General features: G+C 44.8%; 1 protein-coding gene across 1 annotated transcript; it reads left to right on the top strand.

The window, feature by feature from the left end:
* The first annotated feature begins 346 nt into the window (after positions 1-346).
* Positions 347-24,352, top strand: rab11fip5a (RAB11 family interacting protein 5a (class I)). The gene is made up of 6 exons (XM_068717574.1): positions 347-1,092; positions 12,299-12,810; positions 13,858-14,419; positions 17,131-19,650; positions 20,514-20,670; positions 21,373-24,352. Exons 1-6 carry the CDS (start codon positions 713-715, stop codon positions 21,628-21,630), a joined length of 4,389 nt encoding a protein of 1,462 aa, XP_068573675.1. The 5' UTR covers positions 347-712; the 3' UTR covers positions 21,631-24,352.
* Positions 24,353-24,956: the final 604 nt, after the last annotated feature.

Below are 24,956 nucleotides of genomic sequence, written 5' to 3'. Positions count from 1 at the left end.
TGTAAGCATGTAGGGTTTATTTAAGCCTACACATGTCAGTGTATATGGGCTTCAGGCAGTCTCGCCTGGCTTTAATGTATAATTTAAAGGAATATTTGTGCAGCTTGTAGTACAGAAGCCTTCATCAGAGTCATCGCAGCCAGGTAGCACGCGAGTTTTACATTCTTTAGAGAGGAGTGGACTTTATTTGGTTGAAATACAACACCCGCCACATTCCAGCGTGCGCCTGTATTGTAGTCTCTGTGCGTGCAGCGGGTGTGCGCGCGCACGCGCGCGCGCGTGCGTGTGTTTTTGTGTCTCTCGAGTTGAACTTCCTCGTCCTGCAGAAGAAGAAGAAGAGGGAGGCGTGACGTCGCTGCCCGCAGAGAGGCCCGTACGGCAGCGGGAGAGAGGCAGGGACACAGGACGCTGCTGCAGCCGCAGAGCCGAGACTGCTGCTGCGAGAGACTCGAGGAGGAGCAGCTGCCGGGGCACGCACACACACACACACACACACACACAAAAGAAAACAAACCGACAACCACGGCAACTTTGCAGAGACGACAGACAGCCATAATGCGGCACCGCCCGCCGACCCCGGAGCTGATGTGACTGTGCAAACCCAGAGCAAGGGAGGAAGCGGCGGACACCACCACCACCACCACTCGCCGGTGGTCGGACTGTCTGGTCTGGTCTGGAGGAAGGTGGGGTGGGGTGGGGGGTAGGAGAGGACATGTCCTCGCTAACCGTAGAGGAGGACCAGAAATGGTTACCGACACACGTCCAGGTGACGGTGCTGAGAGCCAGGGGCTTACGGGGCAAGGGCAAGCACGGCACCAGCGACGTGTACACCATCATCCAGCTGGCGAAGGAGAAGTACTCGACCTGCGTGGCGGAGAAGACCACCGAGCCGGAGTGGAGGGAGGAGTGCTCGTTCGAGCTGCAGCCCGGCGTGCTGGAGACCGGCGGCGGGCGGAGCAGCTGTCCGGCCGGGAGCAACGAGCTGGTCCTCATCGTGATGCACCGGGCGCTCATGGGGCTGGACGTGTTCCTCGGACAGGCGGTGATCCAGCTGGATAAGGTCTTTCATGAGACTAGATGCGTTAAAAACGAGTAAGTTCAGCTGCCTATACATGTGTATAATATACATGTGTGTGTGTGTGTGTGTGTGTGTGTGTGTGTGTGTGTGTGTGTGTGTGTGTGTGTGTGTGTGTGTGTATGTCAGCATGAGGGTGACCAAAACCTGCATGCAGCTTGAGCTGCCATTTCCCATGTTCATTGAACTCATCAGGGTGTTTCTAGTTATGCTTTTTTCCTGTTTTTTGTTGCTTCACAGTTTGTTCTCAGATATAAACACAGCTGTCAAGTCTCTGGTGCTGCATCAGGGCCCTGCAGACACACCCTCCCTCCTCCCACAGACACAGAACTCTTCTGAGCACATCTGACCACTATTCACCCCGCTGAGGCAGAAGGCTTCCCTCCCTCCAAAATAACCCAGTCCTTCTAGAAACTTCACGTTCACCTCCTCCATTAGGTGTTTTGCTTTTGTTGCGTGTTAAAGTGTTGTTTCCCCAATAGCTGAGGCATGACGTGGAGCAGCAGCAGCAGGAGGGGGGGGGGATTAATGCCTGTCCCAATTCCAGGGATTATCTAACAGATTCATGATCCGAGAGCTCCAAGGTATTTTAAGCATAACATGTTGTTTCTACAGCAGTCCAACCCACCCACTGGAGCACAGGATGCAAAGAGGGCCGATGCAAACTTTGACGTTGCATCATCTCGATGTGTTAAAGGAAGTGTTCCGCCCTCATATAACTGGAATTAATGCCCAGTATGTGGTTTTAGTTGGAGTTGTTTAGAGGTGAAGGACAGACATGTTTTGGTGCACCGGTCCCTAAAACTTCTTGTTATATAGTTCTGTCTGTGAGGTTTAACATTTCCCATAATCCCTTTCAACACCCCCCCCAGACAGCAAGCGTGAACTTGTTGCTTTTCAGATGTAGGGTTGATATTGTATGCATACAAATTAGCAAGTAAATGAGTCAGATTTGTATTCTGAACTCAAGGGATGTTGCACGGTAGCAATGCATTATGGTCAATTGAGTCCAGATATTGGACTTTCTGATGTAGAAAAAGATGTTAAAAAACAAAGACTGCTGATGTTTTGGGCAGCTGAAACATTTCCTGCCATGAGATCATGACGAGATGTGATGGCGCTTTGTTTACATTCTCCCAGGCAGAGCAAAATGACTTCATTTTTCCAATTTGAAAAGGACAGTTTTGTCTTTCTAAAGGCAAATTTTGTCACAAGCATCATCATATTGTGACCTGGCAATAGAATATGCATCACCTGGTGGGTGCATTTGTACAAGTGCCAGAGTATTTTCGCTCCAGCGGTCCAGTGTGAATCAGAATTGGTACACGACCCAGGACATCCCCCGTCCCTCAGCACAGATTGAATATTTTGCCTCAATGACGAACACAAATGTTCCTCTCAGCCGTCTTTGGTTTCTCTGTCCTTTATGGCAGATTGATAAATAATAACTTAGCGGCCGACCACGCCTGATAGATAGACCTGTGAACATGAGCTGAAAGGGGAACCAGCCTCCTTCTGTTGGAGCTGGTCACTTGAAGGTTAGAGTCAGCCTGTGATGTTGACGTGTCAGCAGTTTGGTGTCGTGGTACATTCACTGTCTCCATGTGGTATTCAATGAATCTGGGCTGGTCAATAGCAACGCATCCCAACAGTCAAACACTGCTCCCGTAGGTCAACCCTTTAAAACAAAATACAAAAAAAACGCTTCAAGCATCTTGTGTTTGACAGAGAACATTCACCAAAACAGGAGCAGCATTTAAGGAGAAACCAGTTGTTGTAGTTGTTGTGCTACTCGATGCTACAATATACGTTGTTGTACACAAAATCTTTTGCATTCTCACCAGTCAGAATCAACTCTACTGTTAAATTTGTGAATATGTTCTGAAGCCTTGAGTATGGCTGTCGCCATCTTGGATTACGGCCATCGCCATCTTGGATTACGTCTGCAACCAGTGAACGGAAGTTACCATATTTGGGCTGCGGAGGAGGAGGAGGAGGGACATAGAGATGCTGTATGCGGTTCCGGTAGCGGTAGCGACCTGTCAATCACAAATTAGCCCCGCCCTAAAGCACATTCCGCTTTTATGGTCTATTTGACATTAAAACAGGACCATAATGTACTAAATGAACATCATGCTGTATTGAAGAAGACTTGAAACTAGAGATTGAGACCATAAACTCATGTTTACAATGTTTACTGAGGGAATAAATCAAGAGAGAAGTACCAAAAATACTTTTGGATCAGAAAATTGTTCACAAGTAGAAATGGATGATTGGCTTTATCTTTTTGCATCTTTTAAAAATGTCAACTGACTCAGAACAGCACATGACTGCACAGTTTTTTTTTTTCCTCTTCAGGATGGTTTGTGATTTTTGGGCTGTTCCCAGGAACGCCCTTTAAAAGTAAAGCTGTCTGATTTGTGTTATCTTTGGGCTCGTGATTCAGTAAATAATAGGTTCTCTGAGGCTCTTATATTGTTCAAAGCTTTCTTTGTATGGTGATAAAACCCCGGACGGAGGGGTGAATGGTGGCAGTAAAATCTGATAATATAAGTGCAGTCAATTAGCTGCTAAGGTGAGATGGAGAGAAGAAAAAAAGCGCTTTTAAAACCAACAAAAAAACAACTAAAGTCACAGTTTACATACAGATGACCACATGCTTTTTCATTTCAAGTATGTGGTTTTCAGTGACAGTAGTGTGACATTTGGTATTGCAGAGGTTGAGGGGACCGTGCCAAGACTCCTTCACTTTACAGTTTCTAATATTTATAAAGCCCTTTAGAGGAGGTTGCGGGCGTCACAGTGATGTAGTGCTGCGGGTCGTATATTTCAGCAAATGGAGGAGATACGTCAGGTCGAAATGGCTCTTTCCTTCTGAGCCTCTGACTTGTTTTATTCTCTCTAGGATTCATCAGTTTCCACACAGTGTACTACTGAATCAGCGTGTTCCAGTCACAGTCGGTGGAAATGAAGGATGAGGTTTAAATTTAGGTGTGGTTGTTATTCTGCAGGTGAGAGGATGAAGAAAAAGTGATGATTAAGCGAGGCAGTGCCAGAGGTGAGGGCTCGAGTCGTGACGCTGGCAGCCTTTACAAAAGCCCAAAATGTGTAAAGAGGAAGTTGTTTATCTGCTCTAATACAAGCTGCAAATGTTAGCATGCATGACTAGCTAGCTTACTACCTACAGCTGTTGTAACCAAGTGTAACTTTAAAGGAGAACAATATTAAATAACTTCATTAATTTGCAGCCTAATCATTGAAGTAATTTATCAAGGAAAAATGCCAAACATTCTCTGGTGCACCTTCTCAAATGTGATGGATTTGCTGCTTTTATGGGTTTTTAATATACCTGTAAATTGAATATTTTGGGGTTTTGAATTGAATGAAATCATTCAGGGCTCTGGGATATCGAGAAGGGACTTTTTTACTATTTTTATCTATATTTTAAGTAACACCAAATCAGTAATCTGGAGTCTCTTAGTCTACCTCTTTGTTAAAAGAGAGAAACACTCTAAATAGCCAGTGTTGAATTAGGACATGGGCATGGGAGGATGCAGTGACCGTGATGCTTTTGCATGATGAACTATCAGTGTAGAGCAGATTCCCCGAAAGGTGGGCGTTGGGTGAATTCCCCTGCTGGGTCTGTCAGGAGGAAGCTACAGAAGCTCTGCCAGATCAACGCACAGTGGACAAAAACAAGCAAGCGACCTAAAATTAAATAATTTGCGACACTTTTGCTGAATATTGAACTTGTCGTGCACATTTTTCCCTTTGATAATCAAGTTTCTTCCCAAGAGAGTACTTTTTAAGTTTCAGCCCTTTTTTTTTCTGCAGTACAGGGATTCTTCACGGTGTCGGTCGGGTGGTTCTTGAATCGCCGACATTATGATTTAGAATGTTAGTTTTTATATTTTACAACCGCTGCTCTTAATGCCATTACTGTCTCAGTTTAACGTCGCCCGTCATGTTGTTTATCTGGAGAAGGCAAAGCTCTGATGTTGTTTCAGGCAAGTGAGTGTTACTGAGGCAGGCCTGGGAGCTGAACCTCCATCTGCTGAGAGACTGTGTGTGTGTGTGTGTGTGTGTGTGTGTGTGTGTGTGTGTGTGTGTGTGTGTGTGTGATGTACGATGTACATCCAGCCAAATCCTCTGTTAAGTGCAGACAGACTTTCAGTAGCTACCGCAGAGAGAGAATATGGTTTAATGGACATTAGAAGTTACATAACAGTGTGACCGGACAATCCTATACAGCACAAATGTACCTCAGCTTGTTGAAAACAAAGAGATTTATTTATTCATAAACTCCAATTTTATGTAATCAAAGGATGTATAGCGGCCTACATTCAACTCGTATTGGTAACGTATATTCCTGAGTCATGTAGAGGCTGTGCAGTCGCATCACAAATCTCCCATCAGCCTTTGTGGCATCATCATGGAGATACAGTGACGCAAAGACAAGAAGAAGACACATGGAAATGAGTGCTCTGGTAGCTAGCTAGGTAGTAAGCTAGCATGCTATGCAAAGCAGCTCATTGCTAAGGGAGGCTAGCAAATGCAAGTCTGCTTAAAGCCACATTTTGTCTCACAGCGCTCTACATCCTTAAAGCATCTTAACACAAAAGGTAACAGGAATCTGCCTTTTGTCATGCGGACATTGGCCTTGAACTTTACGTTGTATAACAACAGCACAGTGTAATAGAAGGAAAGTTGTATAATTTGTTGCAGGCTTTGAAAGTGAACAGACAGCAGCAGCCTTGTTATCAGGATGTAGCTGCAGCTCCAGCTCCTGTTTGTGATCTACTTTTGCTCATTGGCTCATTTTTACTGTTGCTTAATACTGAGGATATGCAGGTATTCATTTATCTTGTTTGTCAACAGACAAATGATCAACTACTATCTACTGCTGTCCTTTTTTGCTTAAAGCTGCATGAAAACCTTTGGTGTTTAAGAACAGTACGACTGAGTACTGAAGTATTTCATCCGTAAAAGTGTATTTCTTTCTAGCTGCCCTGTCCTCTCAGTCTGCGAAGGGTTGGCAACCTTTGTTTGTTTCATTTTTTTTTTTAATACAATTTATATCACTTTGGGCCTGAGGAGGTGTGGTTTTAAGACACAATGCTCGGTTGTGTGAAAGTATTGGGAGGGAAGTTGGCGGCGAGGTTAGAGCTCATCACATCCAGATGTGGAATGTGGTCTGGGTCTCTCGGCCCGTCTCCTGCTTCTGCTGATGAAGGCAGGAATCGCAGGCCGCAATACCAGCGTTACCCACAGTGCTCCTGGAGGGTTTGTTGGCTCATTTCATAGCTAGAGATGAAATGGGAAGCGTCCACTTGATTATTAAAATGAAGTAGCACCTAGCCTACCTAGCACCGTCTGTAAGTGGCTTGACGCACTAAGCCGTGCGTGGATTGTAGTTTTTGCAGCGTGCTCAGCGCTGTTGACTGTTTATCCCAATGAATCCGATATTTAAGAGAACATTTATGGTTATCAAAGATCTAATGTTTGTGAGTCCCAATTTATTTGGACACAAATCTGACCTCCTGCTGTTTTAGAATACATTTAGTATTTTTGCTATTGAGTTGTTTTTGTGTGTTGGCGTCATGGAATGCCCAGCGGTTTGATCCACTGGAACGTCAATATCAATCCATGGAATTTTCTGTTGGTCCAGACTGAAATAACAACTATTGATATTTGGTCCACTTATCCATGGTGTGCCCAGAGAAGGAACGTTTCCTGTCGTCGCCCTCGTCGGGTCAAAATATCAACTTGTCCGGTATTTTGGTTTGAGCCAAAATATCACATTTCCCATCAGCCTCAGCTGTACTTTGTGTTTAGAGCTAAATTAGCATATGTTTGGATGCCAACACGCTAAACAAAGATGTTGAAAATGGTGAACATTTACCTATATAGACATGCAGATGTTAGCATTTTGTGCAACGGACTCCTGGGTAATATTCAAGTTTGGTTTTTTTTGTTTTTTTTACCCATTCTACCGGCTCTGTGTTGGTATTTGCAATCTTTCTACTTCCTGGTTCACGACTACGTGGATTACATGCAAATTGATTTCGTAGGATATTAAACATTCTTCTGTCTGCCCGAGTACAACCTCACGCAAACATGTTTGTTTTATTTCTAAATGTGACCTATGTATGTGACAGAGTGGTTCAGATGTTTTCTTCAGTTGCAGTGAAGTGCATCAAGCTCCGTCTGTCCTTGTAAAGAGTATCTGAGAGTGAAATAACCTTAAATAACAACATGTTTGGTGGGTAAAGTGCGCCGCTAAATCCCACGGCTGACACAGATCCTGCGCCCTTGGCACCAGTTTTATTTCGGAGAGTCCTCTTCTGCGTGGCTCAGATGCCACCCAGGCTCACAGAGCCCCACAGAGACTGAGTACATGCTGGGTAAAATAGGTTGACAGCCTACTTGTCTTGTAATTTCAGCCCTGCACTGCCTTGAAGGGCGGTTTCTGAGGATCGACTTGTTCCACAGAACAAGCCGAAAGCCTAGAATAAGAAGGAAGCTTAGGGAAAACGCTCCTATCCGATGTGGAGATGGTGTCGTGCTGGGATGGGGTGGAGTGTTGTGATTTCCTGTTTTGGAAGATAGGGAAGCAGATATGCAGTCATGCTCTGCAGCTCTGGAATGGGACTGTTTAAATTCCGAAAAACAGGCAGAACATTGAGTTAAGCTTGTTGTGGCACTGAACCAAACAATGCTTTGCAATATCAGCACAGCGGGCCTTGTTGAGCTCTACAGGAGTCTGTGTGGAAACTGGGTCCTCTTCAGTCTGTTCTCTGCCTGAATACGTGGGCTTCAAAATGTAGGCTGCTGGGTTGTTTTTTTTTGTCTGTGTTGCAGTTTCTGTATTTAGGCCTCATGTTACTTACGTTTACATTTGTTGTTGTCAGGCTTTCTCACGAGTCACATGACCCACAGGCACAGGTGCACGCACGTAAATAGACCTGTAACTTTTTTTTGCATCGTCTTCGAAAAAACAAACCAAAAGTTTGTGTCATGAAAATTTCTTCTGAAATGTGTTTTTTTTTCTTTCCAGCATACAAATGTTTTTCTCCCAATCTTTTAATGTAAGTCAGTCTGCCTAAGTCAAATAAATACCACGATTATATCTGCTCCATGATTCCCAGAAAAGAGGCTAAGAGGGACTTCCTTCATGAACTGTGCCCTAAATTACAACCCCTGCACGGTGGATGTAGTAGTAGCAGCCGTAGGTCTGCAAAAGAAGAAACCTATAGCGTGCTGGTCCTGTATTTGGAATTTGATCCGTCCCTCGGCTGCAGGGAGTTGGCGTCCGAGTCAGAAGGAGGATTGATACTATTGTTGGCACATGGGTGTGAAACTGGAGTCCACACCTAAGAGGCATGTGAGGTAGAAGCACTGGTTTACAATATGAGAGCAGAGAGAGTTTGCTCCAAAATCTCTGTGTTGTTTGGATGCCTCCAAACGTAGAAAAACATGTAGATTGATAATCCGGTAACGTGATTTGATTTAATGAAACGCTCCAAAGTAAACCAGATTACAATAATTGAGCCTCTGTTAAAGTGATTTTTATGCAAACACAAACGCCACAGCTTCATGGGAGTGCCACTTGTTCTGCCGTCTAGAATGAAATGTGGATTGGTTCACATACTTCACATTTCTCACGTGGCACATTTCCATCGCCGTCTATTTACGTGCGATGTAATGTTTTGTTGTTCCTGTGGAGCTTTAAAAAGCATCTGCATTCCTCTCTCTTCTGGGCTCAGGGCTCCGCCTGTTTGTTATTTGTGGCTCTCGGAGTGTTTTGTTCTGGAAGCAGTTTGTCTGCTAATTGTTTTCACTGGCATTCATCTTGGGTGTTACCGTGTTTTCAGGGCTGAACTTGAGGTCCGTGGCAGGATGATGATGATGATGATGATGATGATGATGATGATTACATAACAGTCTGTGCTGTGAGTTATCGGACTTGTGTTTGTTTTTGTCCTGCAGCCTACAATTACACAAATGCTTCTTTTTTTTTTTGCTAGAGAAGGGAACTCTTTTCCTACATACGCCAACAGGACCTGGAAATAACAATACTGGGTTTAGAAGACTGTCATGCTAATGGCCTTTAAATAAATATCAGGCAGTCAGAACACTGAATGTTGATCTCAGACAAAATATATCAGTATTAATATCTTGATAATGATTCCACATCACCAAGCCCCACTCTCCTGCTAAACATTATATACTAACATGCTAACATGCTAACTGTGATCATGTTACGTCTTAACGTTAGCATGCTAACTGTGAATATGATAACCTCTTAACGTTAGCATGCTAACAAGCTAACTGTGATCATGTTACTCTTAACGTTAGCATGCTAACATGCTATCTGTGATCATGATAACATCTTAACGTTAGCATGCGAACTGTGATCATGATAACATCTTAACGTTAGCATGCTGACATGCTACAATACTAAATATGAACAGTTAACAGTAAGAAAACAGTATTTGCTTACATTTTTTAACAGTATTTGTTTAAATGCTGTTCTCACTTTTTTTTACACTGTGATATTAAAACTGTGGAGGATAAATGGAAAACATGACATTGCTAAAAACAAATAATAGCAGCCATAAAAAAAGTATTAATTCATACCATAATTAAAATCACATTTTTTGCTTGAACCAAAAGACCACCAGTGTAACGGGCCGCTGAGTTCAGTGAACAAACCGTCTGCAGCCTTTATTTAGAAGTGTTTGGGTTGTGCCTCGTGTTCATTTACTGCCTCGCTGAGTTTCTGCAGTCACACTGAAGGTTTACAGCAAAAAAAAAGAGGAAATCCTGTTTTTTTGGGGGGAAATGAAAAGCACTGTTTTCTGGCTGTGCAGTAAATGTGTGAAGTTGATTTTACTTTAGTCTTGTTTTCTTTCATGTAGCAGCTTTCATGTCTCGTATTTGAAGTTGAAACCTCATTTCGTCTGACTTTTCTTCCGTCGCACATTTGACTCTCCATAGCATGACATTTAGGTTTTCTTGTTGACTCAACAGACCGGGGCTTTTTTAGTTGTACTTTACCTCCTTTTAACATCCTGTTTTATGTTTGTGCATTAGGACTGAAATCACTTGTTTATCAGTATTTCACAACCACTTAAAGTGATTACAAAGTCAGCTACATTTAATTGCATTTCATTCAGTTAAAGACATTTTTATCTATTTTCAGCAACGATTTGTGTTTCGGTAAAGATGTCAGCATTTGCACATTAAAGCATGTAGCGTTGTCGCTGGGCTCTTTTTGTCTTTATGTCTATTAGACTTTTTTTCCCCTGTGACCTACTGTTTAACCCACATATGGAACTAAGTACAATTGTACTCTTTCAGAATTGTAAAATTTGGGCAGGTACTCGTTCACCCAACCCCACAGAGCTTATCTATGAACAAAGGCGCTGTGGTCGAGGTGTGAGGTGAAAGTAGCCCAACAGCACAGGAAGTGAGAAAATAAAAGCAGGTCTTGGTTTCAGGCCCAGTTGTCAGTGTTGCTTCCTGCTCTGATGACTTCACGTTGGTACCAGCCAAGTTTAAAAAAAACACATGTTAACAGGGGGAATTCTTCTCAGTCATATTATCTTTTTTAACCCGTCGAAACAGAGCAGATGAGACTTTCCCATGAGTCACGGTGTGGTGAACGTGTTGGCGCCGCTACGCCCACCGGTACACAGCGTTTCAAAGAACTGCTCCTCCGTGTCCGTCCAGTACAGCAGTTTACAGTTGGAGCAATCTGTCCTCCAGTCATAGTTATGTAGGACACTCGCTGTTGAATCAGAAATGAGCTTTTGTTTTACTTCATTGTTCTTGCTTATAACCGGTCTGATGACAAAAAACAAGAGGCCTCCCCCGAGGTATTATGGGATGTCTGGCCACACACAGCCTTTCGGTGTTAATAGGACACAGACGCACACTCAACCCGTTTGAGGACTATTTAGCCTCGTTCACATTATTTCATGTCAAAGTTGAAATAACTGAGTGAAGTGTTTTTGTCAGTGCACCTGACAAGTAGTTTGCAAATTGGAGAAATAAGCTTTTAATGTGCTCGTCCATTTGGGAGGGGCCGTTCTGTACTCATTTAAATGTTTCTGTTCATGATTTCCTCAGTGTTACTTATCATAGAGACACAGGACTCTGTGTAATGTGTGATGTTTTGTTCATCATTTGACACGGCAGGCAGGTGTAGATACTACAATACCCATGAGCCTCGGCTGCTGTTTCCATGGAGAAGAAGCCAATAAGAGGCCCGAAGCGGAGCGGCGGTGAATTCAAAACGCTTCGTGATGTTTTGGAACAAAACACGACGCAATAGTTGCTGAATTCCTTTTAAAATTAACAGATAATTTAAACCCGATTTGATTTAAGATGCAGAGTTCTTCTCAACAATTTAAACTTTAGCTTTCTCCCACAGTCAGTGCCGCGTGTAACACTAATATCAGCTCGGTGATATGTTTCTTGCTGAAATGCACCTTCAGACTCAACGTTTTTTTTTTTGTACACAGACTATTTCCTTTTATTATCAAAGAACCAGATATTTAACGCAGCTGTTAATCTTCTCTACTGATGATTTAGTCGGGAGACTTTCATGTTGATCCAAGCTGTGGACCTGGTGCCCAAAATATCTCCTCCAACTCCATCCAGGGCAAGAAACGTATACAGAAACAGACACAGGCGACTATTTTCTGTATATATGATTGTTTAGGGCTTTTCTTTTGCCTTTATTAGAGCAGCTGGAGAATGACAGGAAATGGGGGCGAGAGACAGGAAGAGTAAAGGGCCACTGGGTGGACTCAGCCTACATGAGGCACAAGCTGTACCGACAAAAGCTCAATGTCACCTCTAACAACTATTCCCACTAGTGGTCAATTTATGACTGTTTTTGATGAATTCATTCATCATTTTAGCCATAAAATATCAGAAAAGAATGAATAACGTCCATCACAGAGCCCAAGATGGTGGTTTTTAACTATATGATAGTTAAGACATTAAAAAGACAATGATGTTAAATTGAACAAAGCGGCAAATATATCACACTTCAGAAGCTGGAACTGCCAACAGTTCTGCATTTTTGTTTGATAAATGACCTCCACAATTAATTGATTTTCTGTCGACCAACTAATTGATAAAATGACTTATTGTTTGAACTGCTAAATGTGTTTGCTGTGAATCTCATGAGTAATCTCGTGTCTGCTGCAGGTGGTACAAGCTCAACTCCAAGACGGGGAAGAAGGAGAAGGAACGAGGAGACATTCAGGTCACGGTCCAGTTCACCCGGAACAACCTGACAGCCAGCATGTACGACCTGGTCATGAAGGACAAGGGCGCCTCCACCTTCGGCAAGCTCAAAGAGCGCATCAAGGGGAAGAGGAGATCCAGCGAGGAGGACTCGGCGTCGGCCGTCCTACCCAGCGGTTACGGGTCCCTTTACCGCATGCGGCAGCGGCTGCCGAGCGACGGAGGCGGGGAGGAGGACTACGAGGACGACGAGGGGGGCGAGGCCCGGCGGAGCAAGATGAGGACCTTCTTCCTGAGGGGGAAGCTGAGGAAGTCGTCGGACACCCGGTCCAGCACGTCGCTGGGCTCGGAGAGCAGCGAGTCGTCGTCGCGGGGAGGGAGCCTGAGCCCCACGGCCGGCATCAGCGTGGTGGTCTCTGACCTCTCCAACTCACCCAGCAACAGCAGCAACCTGACGGCCGACAACAGCCCAGGTGAGAACCAGCGGTAGAGACTTCACACTTACTGAGTATCATTCTCGCTACAAATTCACAGCCGTCCTTCCTTCAGGTTCAGGTTCCCCTCTTTGCAAACAACCATTTTTTTTTTTTTTTGGATTAATCAAGTAATCGTAAGTCAATAAAATATCAAATAATTGTAATAAAATGCTCATTGTTACTTTCTACAGTCCGGTGAGACATCTTGAAGGTCTTGTTTTGTCCAGAGTCCAAAGATATTCAGGTTATGATGATATATGATGAGGAAAAGCAACAAATCGTTTCATGTTAGAGCCTGAAAGCAGTAGATATTTGGCATTTATTCCGCTAATCTTGATGAAAAATGACAACAAATAATATAATCGCGGATTCTTTTTCTGTCAATTGCTAAATAGTTTCAGGGTAATTTATCTAGAATTTATGTCAAATATTTCTAAATAAACCACTTCCTTGAAAGCTCTTCCCCTCTAGTTCACAGAGTGTGTGAGACCTGTGTAAGTGGGTTAAGAGATTTGGTTTATGTTCTCGTTTATGAATTTGCTTGTCACTTGTATTTATGTCTAAAAAGGAAGCTCCACTGTTGAGTAAATGGATGGATGACTGTGAAAGTGTTTTTTAGCTTGTACGTGTTACAGGAGTGGTGATTATAAAACAGAAGGGTGCGACAAATACATCTTCCGTTTAAATATCTTAATAAAGGTTAATGGACGGGTTATGTTGCCACATCTCTGTTTGTTACCATAACTTATTTTATTCCTCATAATTATAGATTCAAAAACTAAATAATTTCAGCTTTGTTTTTGAACACTTAGGTGAATATAATGACGTATTAAGATGACGTATCAGAGCAACATTATACTAGAAACCCTTTATTCTAACATCTATTGCCTCTCTGCTAGTGATGCTAATCCACCTAGCTGTGAAACATCTTGTCAGTCTAAGCTGTTACTAGGTGTTATCAGCCGTTAAGTTACCTGCAAATGTGAGGTATTATCGTCATATTTCTCACGCTGCCTTTTTGCCTCTCTGCTCTGCTTTTTGCAGAGCACGCGTCCTCGCTCATATGCGAGTACGGTGACGAGGACGGTGAGATCACCATCGCAGTGCCTCAGCCCACTGTGTGCGTTAACGGAAGCCATGCTTACGGCGTCCAGCCCCTGGACCCGGGCTCAGGAAAACCCGCGGACTCTTTAGGCCTGGGCCCGCTGCAGAAGTCTTTGCCTCTCTCCGTGTCTCTGCAGAACCTCAGGCCTTCCTCGGACCTCCTCAAGGGCCCCGTCGGAGATGGGCGCCGCTGGTCTTTTGACAAGCCCTGCGAGGAGGAGAAGGCAGCCATAGCGGCGGCCCTGGAGCAAAGCGGTCCCATGCTGGGCGACGAGGAGGAGCAGTTGGGACGGCCCGCTCCGCACAAATCCGCCTCCTCCTCCTCCTCCACGGTGGAGTCGGAGAGCCAGGGGAAGAAGCAGGGGAGGAACCTGTCTTCCCAGGGGAGGAGCGAGTCTGCGGGGAGAGGGCAGTCCAAGGATGAGTCTGAACAGGCCCCCGCTGCCGCCGAGGAGAAACACAAGGGATGGTTTGGATCAAAGGACTCGCACAGCAAACCCAGGTGAGATGCACACTGCGATCGCAGAGACGACTGAACACACACTGATGTGTTACAGCGACAAACAGGTGACAAATTATCATTTCGCTCTGAATGTGGATTGAAGTAGGAGACAAGTTGCTGCGCGGTTTAGATTTCTTTGCAGCATAAGTCACAGACTGAGGTGTTTTATCGCAGGTGACTCTTTGTTTTTTTTTTTATCTTTCTGAGGGTTACATGAAAAGATCGACACTCATCTCACAGTACGGAGTCAGTAGGTGACCACCGACACCAAGTAATTATCATATATTTTGGAAATGGTTGCCAGATACGGCCGGTGAGCACAGGTTTTCACAATGGTCTCTGCAGAGGCACGAAGGTACAACCAAACCTGGCAACCTCACTGTGACGTGTCCAACTGTTGCTCCATTAAGAAATAGTTAAAGCAAGTAATTCTCCCTTTCGTGCCAAGAGGTAGTGCCTTCAATGAGTCAGAGAGTTGGCAGGTAAATCTTCTATCACGAAATATAGGTCATTTCATATCTCGATAACTATATATATATATATATATATATATATATATATATATATATATATATATATATATATATATATAGCTATTTCAATAAGTCTATATGAAATAACCACATGGTTTTGTTTATTCGTGTGTGAATTAAATACTTGACAAAGAAAAAGTACTGAATATTTTAGAATTAGTGCAAAATAGTAACATTTTCTGAATTTTTTTTTTTGTTAGAATGTGCTTGTAATTGTGTATCACGATGTCTCTATATATGATTTTATTGAAAGATGGACGATTAATTATCTCCCAGCCTTATTTTATTAAACTTTGGACCGCACCAGGCTAGCTGTTTCCCCCCGTTTCCAGTCTTTATGCTAAGCTAATGGCCTCCTAGCTCCAGCTATGTAACGCACAGACAGGAGGGCGGTATCTATCTGCTCTTTGCTCTCTCCAAAGATAAGCCTGCTTCCCGAAATGTCGTGATATTACTTTAAAAGGTAGTATTTACTGTTTCATTGGTCACATGATATCTTAACTGTTCAGAGGTTCAAGTAAAGAATCTCCAATACAACATACAGAAGGTTGGAGTCAACACAGGGGGGTTCACTTTTAAAATCTTGAGCCGTTACGTCCGACTAGTTGTTTACTTTTAACTTCCTGAGCACCAGCATGGCTGCTGGACGTCGCCTCCGGCTCTGCACACATCCCTCCTCAGCTCCCGGTCTCAGTCTCTGGTTACAGCAGGTATCTGCAATGCAGATGGAAGAGGGGAGCCGCTCTGGTGAAATTAGCTCCATCAAGCTGAAGCCTTGTTGCATGGTTCAGCGAACAATGTCAATTTCATTGGAAAGATGACGATGCGAGCTGGAACAATATTTGTTCTCTTACAGATTTTGTGTGTGTGTGTGTGTGTGTGTGTGTGTGTGTGTGTGTGTGTGTGTGTGTGTGTGTGTGTGTGTGTGTGTGTGTGGGTGGGCAGAGAGAGGGGAGGCAAGAAAACCCCATCTAATTTTGTTTCCATTTCAAACACAAGCACATTCTTTAGTGGGTCATTTATCTGGAGGGTGTCACCTGCTGTACTGTACTCTCTCTGGTGCTGCTCACTGACGTGTTGAGTGCATCGCTCCTGCACTTTGTCTTACATAAGAAGTCATCTTTAATTCAGCTCTATAGGAACCCTTTACCGGCTCCTTCTTAATTTTGATCCGTTTACCTGACCAAGACCGAAGAGCCGCAGGTATCGTAGTGTTTGTAGAAACGACAACGCTGAGCGTAAACACAATGTTGGCCCGATAAGCGCCTGCTGATTGAGGCGAGGTCAGCTATTCTGGACCATAGTACACTCGATACCTCTCTGCCAGCTCTGTAACTATACGTTTTCACAGCCCACACACCCACATGCCTTTATATCCTTGGGGAAAATTGCCAAGTTGGCACCGGCAGCACTAAGTAATCATTACACCCAGCTGCATCAACTTTTCTTGCTAAATATTACATCATGGGCCAATGAAAACACACAAGAGGCACAGAGATTTTGGATTGTTCAAGTTTGCACGGCAGTTGAAGCCACTATGTGTAGAATGTTCATGGGATTTTAAGATTTTTTTTTTTTTTTTTCAATAATTTTGACAGCACGACTTTAATAGAAACTCCTGGGGAAAATGAGTGTAGTTTAGGTGTTGATTTCAGCCCGTTCATCTCAGCAGCGAGCAGCGTTGTCTGCCAAAAGTGTCTTTAGTGTCTTTCAGCTCATTGTTTTGGTTTTCCAACCTTCTCTGCTCTCATCAAAGGCAGACGGACACAGTTAGAGACCACAGTAGAGCATTTAACTGCTGACATTTCCCTCATTAGTTGGTAGAGACTAAAAATGGAGCTGAAAACAAGTGAATGCCGGACTGTGTGTCTGCTGGACGCTCTCGCTGGCAACTCTTTTCTATCATGTTCACTATAAAAGGTGATGAAAAGCCAAAGCTGTGTGTTCACAGCTTGTTGCGCTGCCCTCAAGTGGCCAACAAATGACTGCAGGTTTAAAGGTGTTTTCCAGGTCGTGGTTTAAAACGGGGTTTAAAGGACTAAACATTGTGAATAAATTGTGTTAAACAAAAGCGACTCTGTTAAAATGTGTGATTACGAAATCCTCCTGCAGGCCTGAGGTTGAGCTGTGTGAACTATCCACACTAATCAAGAGGACTGTGTGCCCTTCCTTTCACAGCCTGGTGGTGTCACCTAAACTAGAGTCCAGCACTGACCCCCACCCACCACCCAGCCACCACCCCCCGGGTCCCCCCGTAGATCCCGCCCCTCTGGTGTCCCCGCTGCATCACACTAACCCTTTCTCCCACTCACAGACCACACCGCGTCCCATGTCCCCCTGCAACCCTTTCTTCTCTGTCCTCCAGCACAATCCTTTCTATGACGACCCGCTAACCCCTCAGCCCCTAAAACCTTCGCTGCCTCCTCTGCCCTATCTCTCCAGTTCCCGGCCCCCCATAGCTCAACTCTTTCCGCAGGCGGTTAACCCATCCCTGACTCGCGACAACCCGCCCACAGAGGACGCCATCGCCGCTGCGTTTGCAAAGAGCGAAGCTGGGGAACGTCCTCTTGAAGGGGAGAAACCTTTAAGCATGACGTTGCCCGGCACTTTCCCGTGGGCCGGGGAGCTGAACCCGGACTCTGAGTGGGACGAATCCTTTGAAGCGTTTGCAGCTGGCAGGCTGCAGTCTCCTGAGGATCTGACCACAGACTGCAAAACACAGCAAAACACACCCGGCGACCATCCACTGGAACACTGCGCTGATAAAGGAGCATCACTACCCATAACGGATCCAAACACAGATTCCAACGACGCACTACATCGCCAACCTTTCACGGGATTTGCATCCGATGCACAAAAAGCCCTCGGCCAGGCGACCAGCACAAGTCATTTTGACACATTTGCACAATTCCTCGAGACGATCCCGGAGCACGCAAGCTTTGAGATTGACGACGTCCCTTTGAGTAACACACCAGAACTGGACGCTTGGTCTGAAACTAATCAAGCTAATCAAGCTAACGGTGCTACTAGCGCAAGCGATTTAACCGACACTAATGTGCATCAGGCCCCCTGTCACTCCCCGTTTGTAAAGCTCAACAGCAGCTCCCCGGATCCCGGTTCTTCGGGTATCGGCAGTTCAGAGGCAGAAGAGGATTTCCTCTCCTGCCTCTCGTCGTACTCGGACAAATTCTCTGCATCCTCCTGCGAGGAAGCCGAGCCACAGCACTTTGAAAGCAACATCCTCTGCTTTGAGAAATCCTCCGATTCATCTGTTGTAAAGCATGTAAAGCACTCTGAATCAGAAGATGACGTTACCGACAGGTCCACTGATCTGTCTTTAGCCGATGTAGCTCAGCACACCGTCATTCAGCACGGTGCTGCTGAGGAAGAGGCAGATCTCAGCGGGTTAGAGGGGTCATTGGCTCAGCAGTCCCCAGTGCTTGCACATCAGCAGCCGGTGATCAATGCGAGTGAAGACGCTGGTAATCGGTCACCAAACTTTTCAAGCACTGACTTGTTACCGGAACTACAGCCGGAATCCAAAGAATCTTTACAGTCTGACAATGAGAACGGAGAGAAATCCGCAGGTGAAGTTCTGCAGGATTTCTCGACGGCGTTAAATGATTCCTCTGTATCTGTCAGCGACACTACGGATATGATGACTTTTACGACTCCAGATGAGGAACTCTACTCCACACACCCATCACTACACATCATAACCTCCTCCCCTGACGTGAGGCGGAGTTCGTCGGACTCGCCCGTTGAGAGCACAGGTGTAGGAGGGCAGGATGCAAGCCAGCGTTCCCCAATACCATTCGGTCTTCCGGGCGATTTCCTCAACACCAGTCACATTGCGAACGGCCCCAGCCAAGACTTTGACGACGCGCTGATGCACACCCAGTTGTCCAATCAGAGCGCCGGCAGCTTCTTCCCGAGCCTCTCTGTCAGCACAGACTCTCAGGATTACCAAACCTGCGAGTCTCACCAGACCTCAAAGTGCTCCAGCGGCTCGGAGCCAAACGCGACGCTGCACTCGGCGAACTCGACGCTCTGCGGCGAGCTGAATGACACGCGTACAACTGCTGAGGCTGCTTCGGGCCAAGAAGATTCCACCAATGAATGCAAGCCAAGTGACGAAGAAATCAGCCAGACCGACCGATCTGGAGGACCCGTCTGGGGAGCTGAGGACAAGACGGCGACTCTCGAGCCAAGTTTCCTGATGGCGGATGACTTCGGTTTCCTCCCCGCGGCATCAACGGACTCCTACGCGAGCTGGGATCTAAGGAAGCTCACCGATGGAGGTGTGGAAAGTCAGCACGTCGTCGTAGGCGACTTGTTGTCGCCGAGTCCCGAGGTACAAAGTGCTACGCTACACCGCTCCCACTCTGAAGGCACCCTGACACCTGCCTTTGAGGAACTCCTCCTAATGCCCTCCTTTGGGAGCGATCCCGGCGCGATACAAGAGTCCTCCTCAGCTCAGCCTGGCCCTCACCTCCCCTCTTTGACCTCCTTTGCTCCCTGTCTAACTCCTCAAAGCAATAGCTCCCCTTTCGCGCTCTTTTCCCTCCCTCCTCTTGCCAACGCTGCGGCGAGGTCACCACCCAGCACGCCGCCAAAGCCAATGTTTCAGGAGATGCCGCCTCCGCCGCCGCCGCCTTGGCAGCAGCATCAGCAGCAGCCAGCCAATCAGCAGAACAGGTGAGGTTGCACATGCTTAGTGCTCCGGTGGAAAAAAAAAAAAAATGGTGGAGAGGAAGCACTTTTTCCGCACTTCCAGAAATTTCTATCCTGTCGACTCTTCAGTCTCCCTCTGCTGCTCTGCTTCCGCCTGCTTTTCTTCTGTGCAGCAGACTCTCAAGGGGATTCTCCTTCGTGGTGTGACCTTCTCTTGTTCTTCACTTTGATAAGAGACACACACACACACACACACACACACACACACACACACACACACACACACACACACACACACAAACGGTATATATTGGTGTTAACAGGACTCCTCTGCAGGTGTCTTGTGTGTGTCCTGGCTCTGTGGTAACGGGAAGAGAAACAGAGCCTCAGGCCAATTAGCAGTTATTATTTTGCCCTGAATCCTACCACACACCCCCTCCCTTCCAACACACACACACACACACACACACACACACACACACACACACACACACACACACACACACACACACACACTCACTAACGGCCCCTCCCAACAGGGCCAACTAGTGTTCTCACACAGCCACACTGTTTGCCAAATTCTCAACCAGAAACCAGGCAAAAAAGGTGTTGTTGTGTCACTGATAGCATTTCCTTTTCACCTTGGGGTAATAACACATTTAACACAATTCTACATGTTTGATTGCACCAACGCATGCAATTAAGTCTTTCAATTTTCACCAGTATTTCCTTTTTAATGAGGGCTCTTACACACGTCTAACCTCCTTTTACTCTTTCTGGGGATCTTAAAAAGGTTGACCGACAGAGTCTTCTATGTAGAGCCAGAGAGCCCCGGTGGAGGGATACCTGACCGTATACTGTATACTGCTTGTTGTCGTCCCCTCCAGCCCCCACCCAGTGAAGCCCCTGACTACTGCCATAGCGGCTGAGGAGAAGCGGACTGAGGGCCGGTCAGTGCTGGCCACCGGCCTGGAGAAGCTCAAGTCCACCATCCACCCGGGGAGGAGCAGCCAGCTCAGCGAGCAGGAGACGGACAGGAAGAAGGTAACAGCGTGTCATTGTATTAATAATGTGAGGAATACTGCCCTTCAGAGGCAAACGACAGGAAACATGTTTGTGTTTTGAGATTCAATGATCATGACGTTTAGAATTATAAACATAGTTTCATAAACATACATTAATCTTTCTTTTTATCTTCAAAATATGGAGTCTAACTTTAAATTTTAAAGATTTTAGGCAGATTAAAAGTTGGGTTTTAGTTTGATATTAGCATTTTGTTCCCTCAGTAAGGATGCAGTGAGTCACTACATTAAATCAAAGTGATGAGATTCTGTTTATTGTTGGCTAGCAGGTGATTTGGGAAAACAAGGGGAAAATCATGTATTAAAATCCCTGTATCTTGGGTAAAATTATATTATTACTATACTAAATTCACATACATTATCTAAATGCTGTGATTCTGTTTGCAGTTATAGATGACACACATCTGTTGTAAGTACTAACAAAAGGCAGAGATGGCCTAAAAGTAAAAAAAAATCTGCCCTGTTAATGAATGAGTTTGCATTTACTGTTGGAAACCATCTTTCTTGGGATAAATCCTCTGGAGCACAGAGAGTTACATGCATTTAAATAATAAATTAGCATGAAGACAAACTCAATTCAGTCAACAGGAAATCCACTGAGGAGTCATGACGCTGTTCTTTGTTGCGCTCTCATTCCTCTTCCTGTCCGTCTCTCTGCCTTCAGTCCGTGACGGAGGGAGCGGGCTCCTACTACCACCTGAACCACCGCGAGCTGGTCGCCCTGCTGGTGCAGCGGGAGGCCGACCTGGAGAGGCAGAAGGCGGAGTTTGAGCGTCAGAAACTCATGCTGGCTAAGCGGGAGGTGGAGCTGAGGAAGTTGAAGCCGCAGGTCAAAGACCTGGAGGACTACATTGACACGCTGCTGGTGCGCATCATGGAGCAGAAGCCCACTCTCCTGCAAGTGCGCTCCAAGTTAAAGTGACGGAGAGGCGAGGGGAAAAAAAAAAAAAAAGGGTTTTCTCGTCTCTGTTCACTCCGTCCTCCACAACAGCTCTTTAGTCTTTTCACTGCTATGCTGTCCTTTTTGATACAAACGTGTCGGCGCTGAGAGAGATGTCGAGGCGATGTTTTCCAGCCGGCATGCTTAACTGTGCTGAAGCGCGTCCTCGTAAGAAGGCTTTGGTTTTCGGGCGGTTCTGAATGTAGCGGGTCCTCAGGTTGTTTTCAGGTCCACACAGCCAGTTGGTTTTGAGATGCTTCCATTTCCTGATTGTGGAAACAGTGGTTCCTCCATGTTCACCTCACCTCACCTCACTTCTATCACCTCATCACGAGAGAAACGGTAGAGCTTCGGTCCACAACACTGAATATCCGACTAACTCCTCGCACCGCTTTTTCAAAAGCGTTCTTCAAAAAGTGTTGCAGTCCTGTAGGGAAAGGAGAGCGAACCACTTGGAGGGCCACTCCGGTGGTTTTGCATGTTTCAGACCATTGACTACAAATTGCATACTTTAAATCAATGCTGGCCATTTCTGCAGCATACCATCAGGGATTAGATTGATTTTTATTCCTTGGAGGCAGCCGTTGCTTTAGCTCCGTTTCAATGCAGCATGACGCTCGACTTGCAGAGGCTTGAAACCGGCTCAAGACTAAAAATCCATCAGTGACCGTTTGCTTCTATTTCATCGTTGTGTTATGAAGGTAGTGATGCAGAGGGAGGGGTTCAGTTACCAGAGGACATTGCTTTCACAAGCTTGTAGGTCTGCAACTTTTGTTATTTTCATTTTCAATTAATCTGCAGATTATTTTCTTGATTAATGGATTATTAATTTGAGGTGACGTCTTCAGATTTCCTGTTTTGTCGGACCAACGGTTCACAATCCCAAGAGCTCCAGGAACAACTTGGTCCATGTTTATCGTCAAAGTTTGTTATAAAAATTTGGACAGAGCCAGGCTAACTGTCCCCCCCCCCCCTGTTTTCAGTCTTAATGCTAAGCTAAGCTAATCGCCTCACGATCAATGATCCATTCTTGGAGTACAGATCAGTTGAATCGGTCTTCTCGTCTAGCGAATAACCGTAGAGATATTCCTGAAATGAACTGGAACCAATGGCTGCTGAGAAGGAAGAAAACACATCAATAATCTTCAAGTACGCTTCGGAAAATGGTCTCATTATTTTCTAGCATATGCAATATATGGTGAATGATGTAAATTCATGCCAAACCACGAGTATGTTTCTAACACAGTAATGTACTTTAAGGACTTGCGCCTCCTTCCTCCTGGTGGTTCTGTTGTTTTGGACTGACACTGTACAAAACGTTCCCAAATGAGTATCGAGTGCTCCGACTCGTGTTTTTTTGAATCTACAAACCAAATGCGCGGTGCGAGAGTTCAGCCTTTCAGCGCACATTACTGGGAACTGGACTGTAGCATCCGAATGTTCAAAAGTGTTCTTAGCCAGCAAGTGAATGGGTTTCTTTCATACGCACGATAAGGGCCGTTTATCTTTTACTTGCCCCCTCCTCCCTCCTCCTTCCTCCCTTTTTTTCTTCTTTCTGTTCTTTGGGCATGTCTTGAAATTACCCATAATGCTCAGCCACATAAGCTAACTGATTCTCGTATGGGTATGTGTTATCAGGTGAAGACAGAATCACTCAGTAATCAACATCAGCCATCACAGCTCCTCTGATCTCATGCTTCTGCCTTCCTACATGTGTGTGTTATCAACACAGCGCCCCCCCCGGTGTCACTGTGTCACATCCGCTTCTGCTCAGCCACACACATTGCTCCTGCTTTCAGGTGTTACAAAGGGATATATACCGCATTTTACAGCATATATATGCCGTGTTGAAATGCCAAATGCTGCCTTATTTTTGTTTTTGTTTTGACGTTCGTCAAGAATCTAGCACTTCATTGTACTTGTCGGGGCTGGAGGCAGGTTTTTGAAGAGGAAAAGCCATCTGTTCACTGAGAGGGAGTTCACTTCTTCTTCTTTCTTCTTTCTTTCTTTTTTTACTTCTTCTGATGCTTTGTTTTGATATTGTTTAGATCACTGCACAAAACTGAATTGTATGCATACCAATAGAAAATGAGCAGTAACAGTGATTTCCTGTGAAATGCCAAAAAAAAAAAAAAAAAAAAAAAAAAAAAAGCCTTGAAACTTAATGTATGGAGCAGATCGATACACCACAAAGTATTCTGATATGATGCCACTTTTAACAGCGTTTGTGGATGTTCTTGCACTACTTAATCGTCAGAACATAACTTAACCGTACCTGTCTGTTGATGTCGGTATAGTTAGGTCTACTTTACACCGTACTGCACTTTCTCATCGCTCTGTGATTCAAGCTTTGATCTAAGCTACTTCGACACCACAGCGATGATTTGCCAGTGAGCTTGAAGCATACGCGACCATCTCTCGTCACCTCTGTTCTGCAGCGCGATCGCAATACCAAGTGCACAGACGACCGTGGGGACGTATTTAAATGTGACTCGGCACTTATGAAGCGCAAGAATAAGCGTCCCTCTTCCATGTCTTCCATTTTCATTATGATTTTTAAACTGTTTGTATTTTTGAGTGTGTAGCCGGTGGAATGTGCTTAAGGTAGTATGTGAGATTGGAAAGTTTACAGTTCGTGATGCAATTCTGTTTCACAAATTTTGTATATTTAATAAAGAATATTTTGTGTTTCTTGCTCACCGTATGTTTGGTTGTAAATCTTTCTTTTGAGGTGTGTTTGTGTCGTTCTTTGTTGATGATCATTTAGGGTTTGTGTTTTTGATAGTTGGCTCTTTTTTTCTTCTTCTTCGTATTAGCCAAAATAGATGTACAGATGTTTTAAATGTTATATATAATTCTGTTATTTTTTACATCTGAACAGAAACACATTTGATCAAATGATAACTAAACAGAGCACTTTAATGTAATGGAAGCTGCAACCTGTACCCAGTTTTGTAGCTGGTTTTCTCACATCAAATATAACTTATGAAAACAGTATTTAATACTTAAAATGTACCTTGTTTTTTAAGTGGCGTACCTACACACACACAGGATAGGTTAAATTCAAGTGTGCTTAATGTAAGGCTAAATATACTGTTAATGTTTAAAGTAAGAAGTAGCACATGCTCCTCATAGTATGTAACTCCTCCTACATTTAAAAGCCTCCATATTCAGGGAGAAATGCATAATTTCCACATAAATACTGTACATACTATAACTCTCATGAATGTGAGGGGGTTCATCTTAATTTGTCCAACCCCTGCACATTTTGACTACTACTGACTTTAATACAGAACCACCGCTAGAGG

This window comes from Cebidichthys violaceus, unplaced genomic scaffold (genome assembly GCF_023349555.1).
Source record: "Cebidichthys violaceus isolate CVI_PGR_0920_01 unplaced genomic scaffold, fCebVio1.0.p SCAF_22, whole genome shotgun sequence".
NCBI lineage: Eukaryota > Metazoa > Chordata > Actinopteri > Perciformes > Stichaeidae > Cebidichthys > Cebidichthys violaceus.
This window is presented reverse-complemented; position numbering and strand designations above follow the sequence as displayed.

Bases quoted from the DNA above. Each gene is read 5' to 3' on its own strand.
- rab11fip5a (XM_068717574.1), top strand. From the start codon at position 713: ATGTCCTCGCTAACCGTAGAGGAGGACCAGAAATGGTTACCGACACAC. The intron at 14,420-17,130 runs GTGAGATGCACA...TTCCTTTCACAG, and splicing joins GACTCGCACAGCAAACCCAG to CCTGGTGGTGTCACCTAAAC. The intron at 20,671-21,372 runs GTAACAGCGTGT...CTCTGCCTTCAG, and splicing joins AGGAGACGGACAGGAAGAAG to TCCGTGACGGAGGGAGCGGG.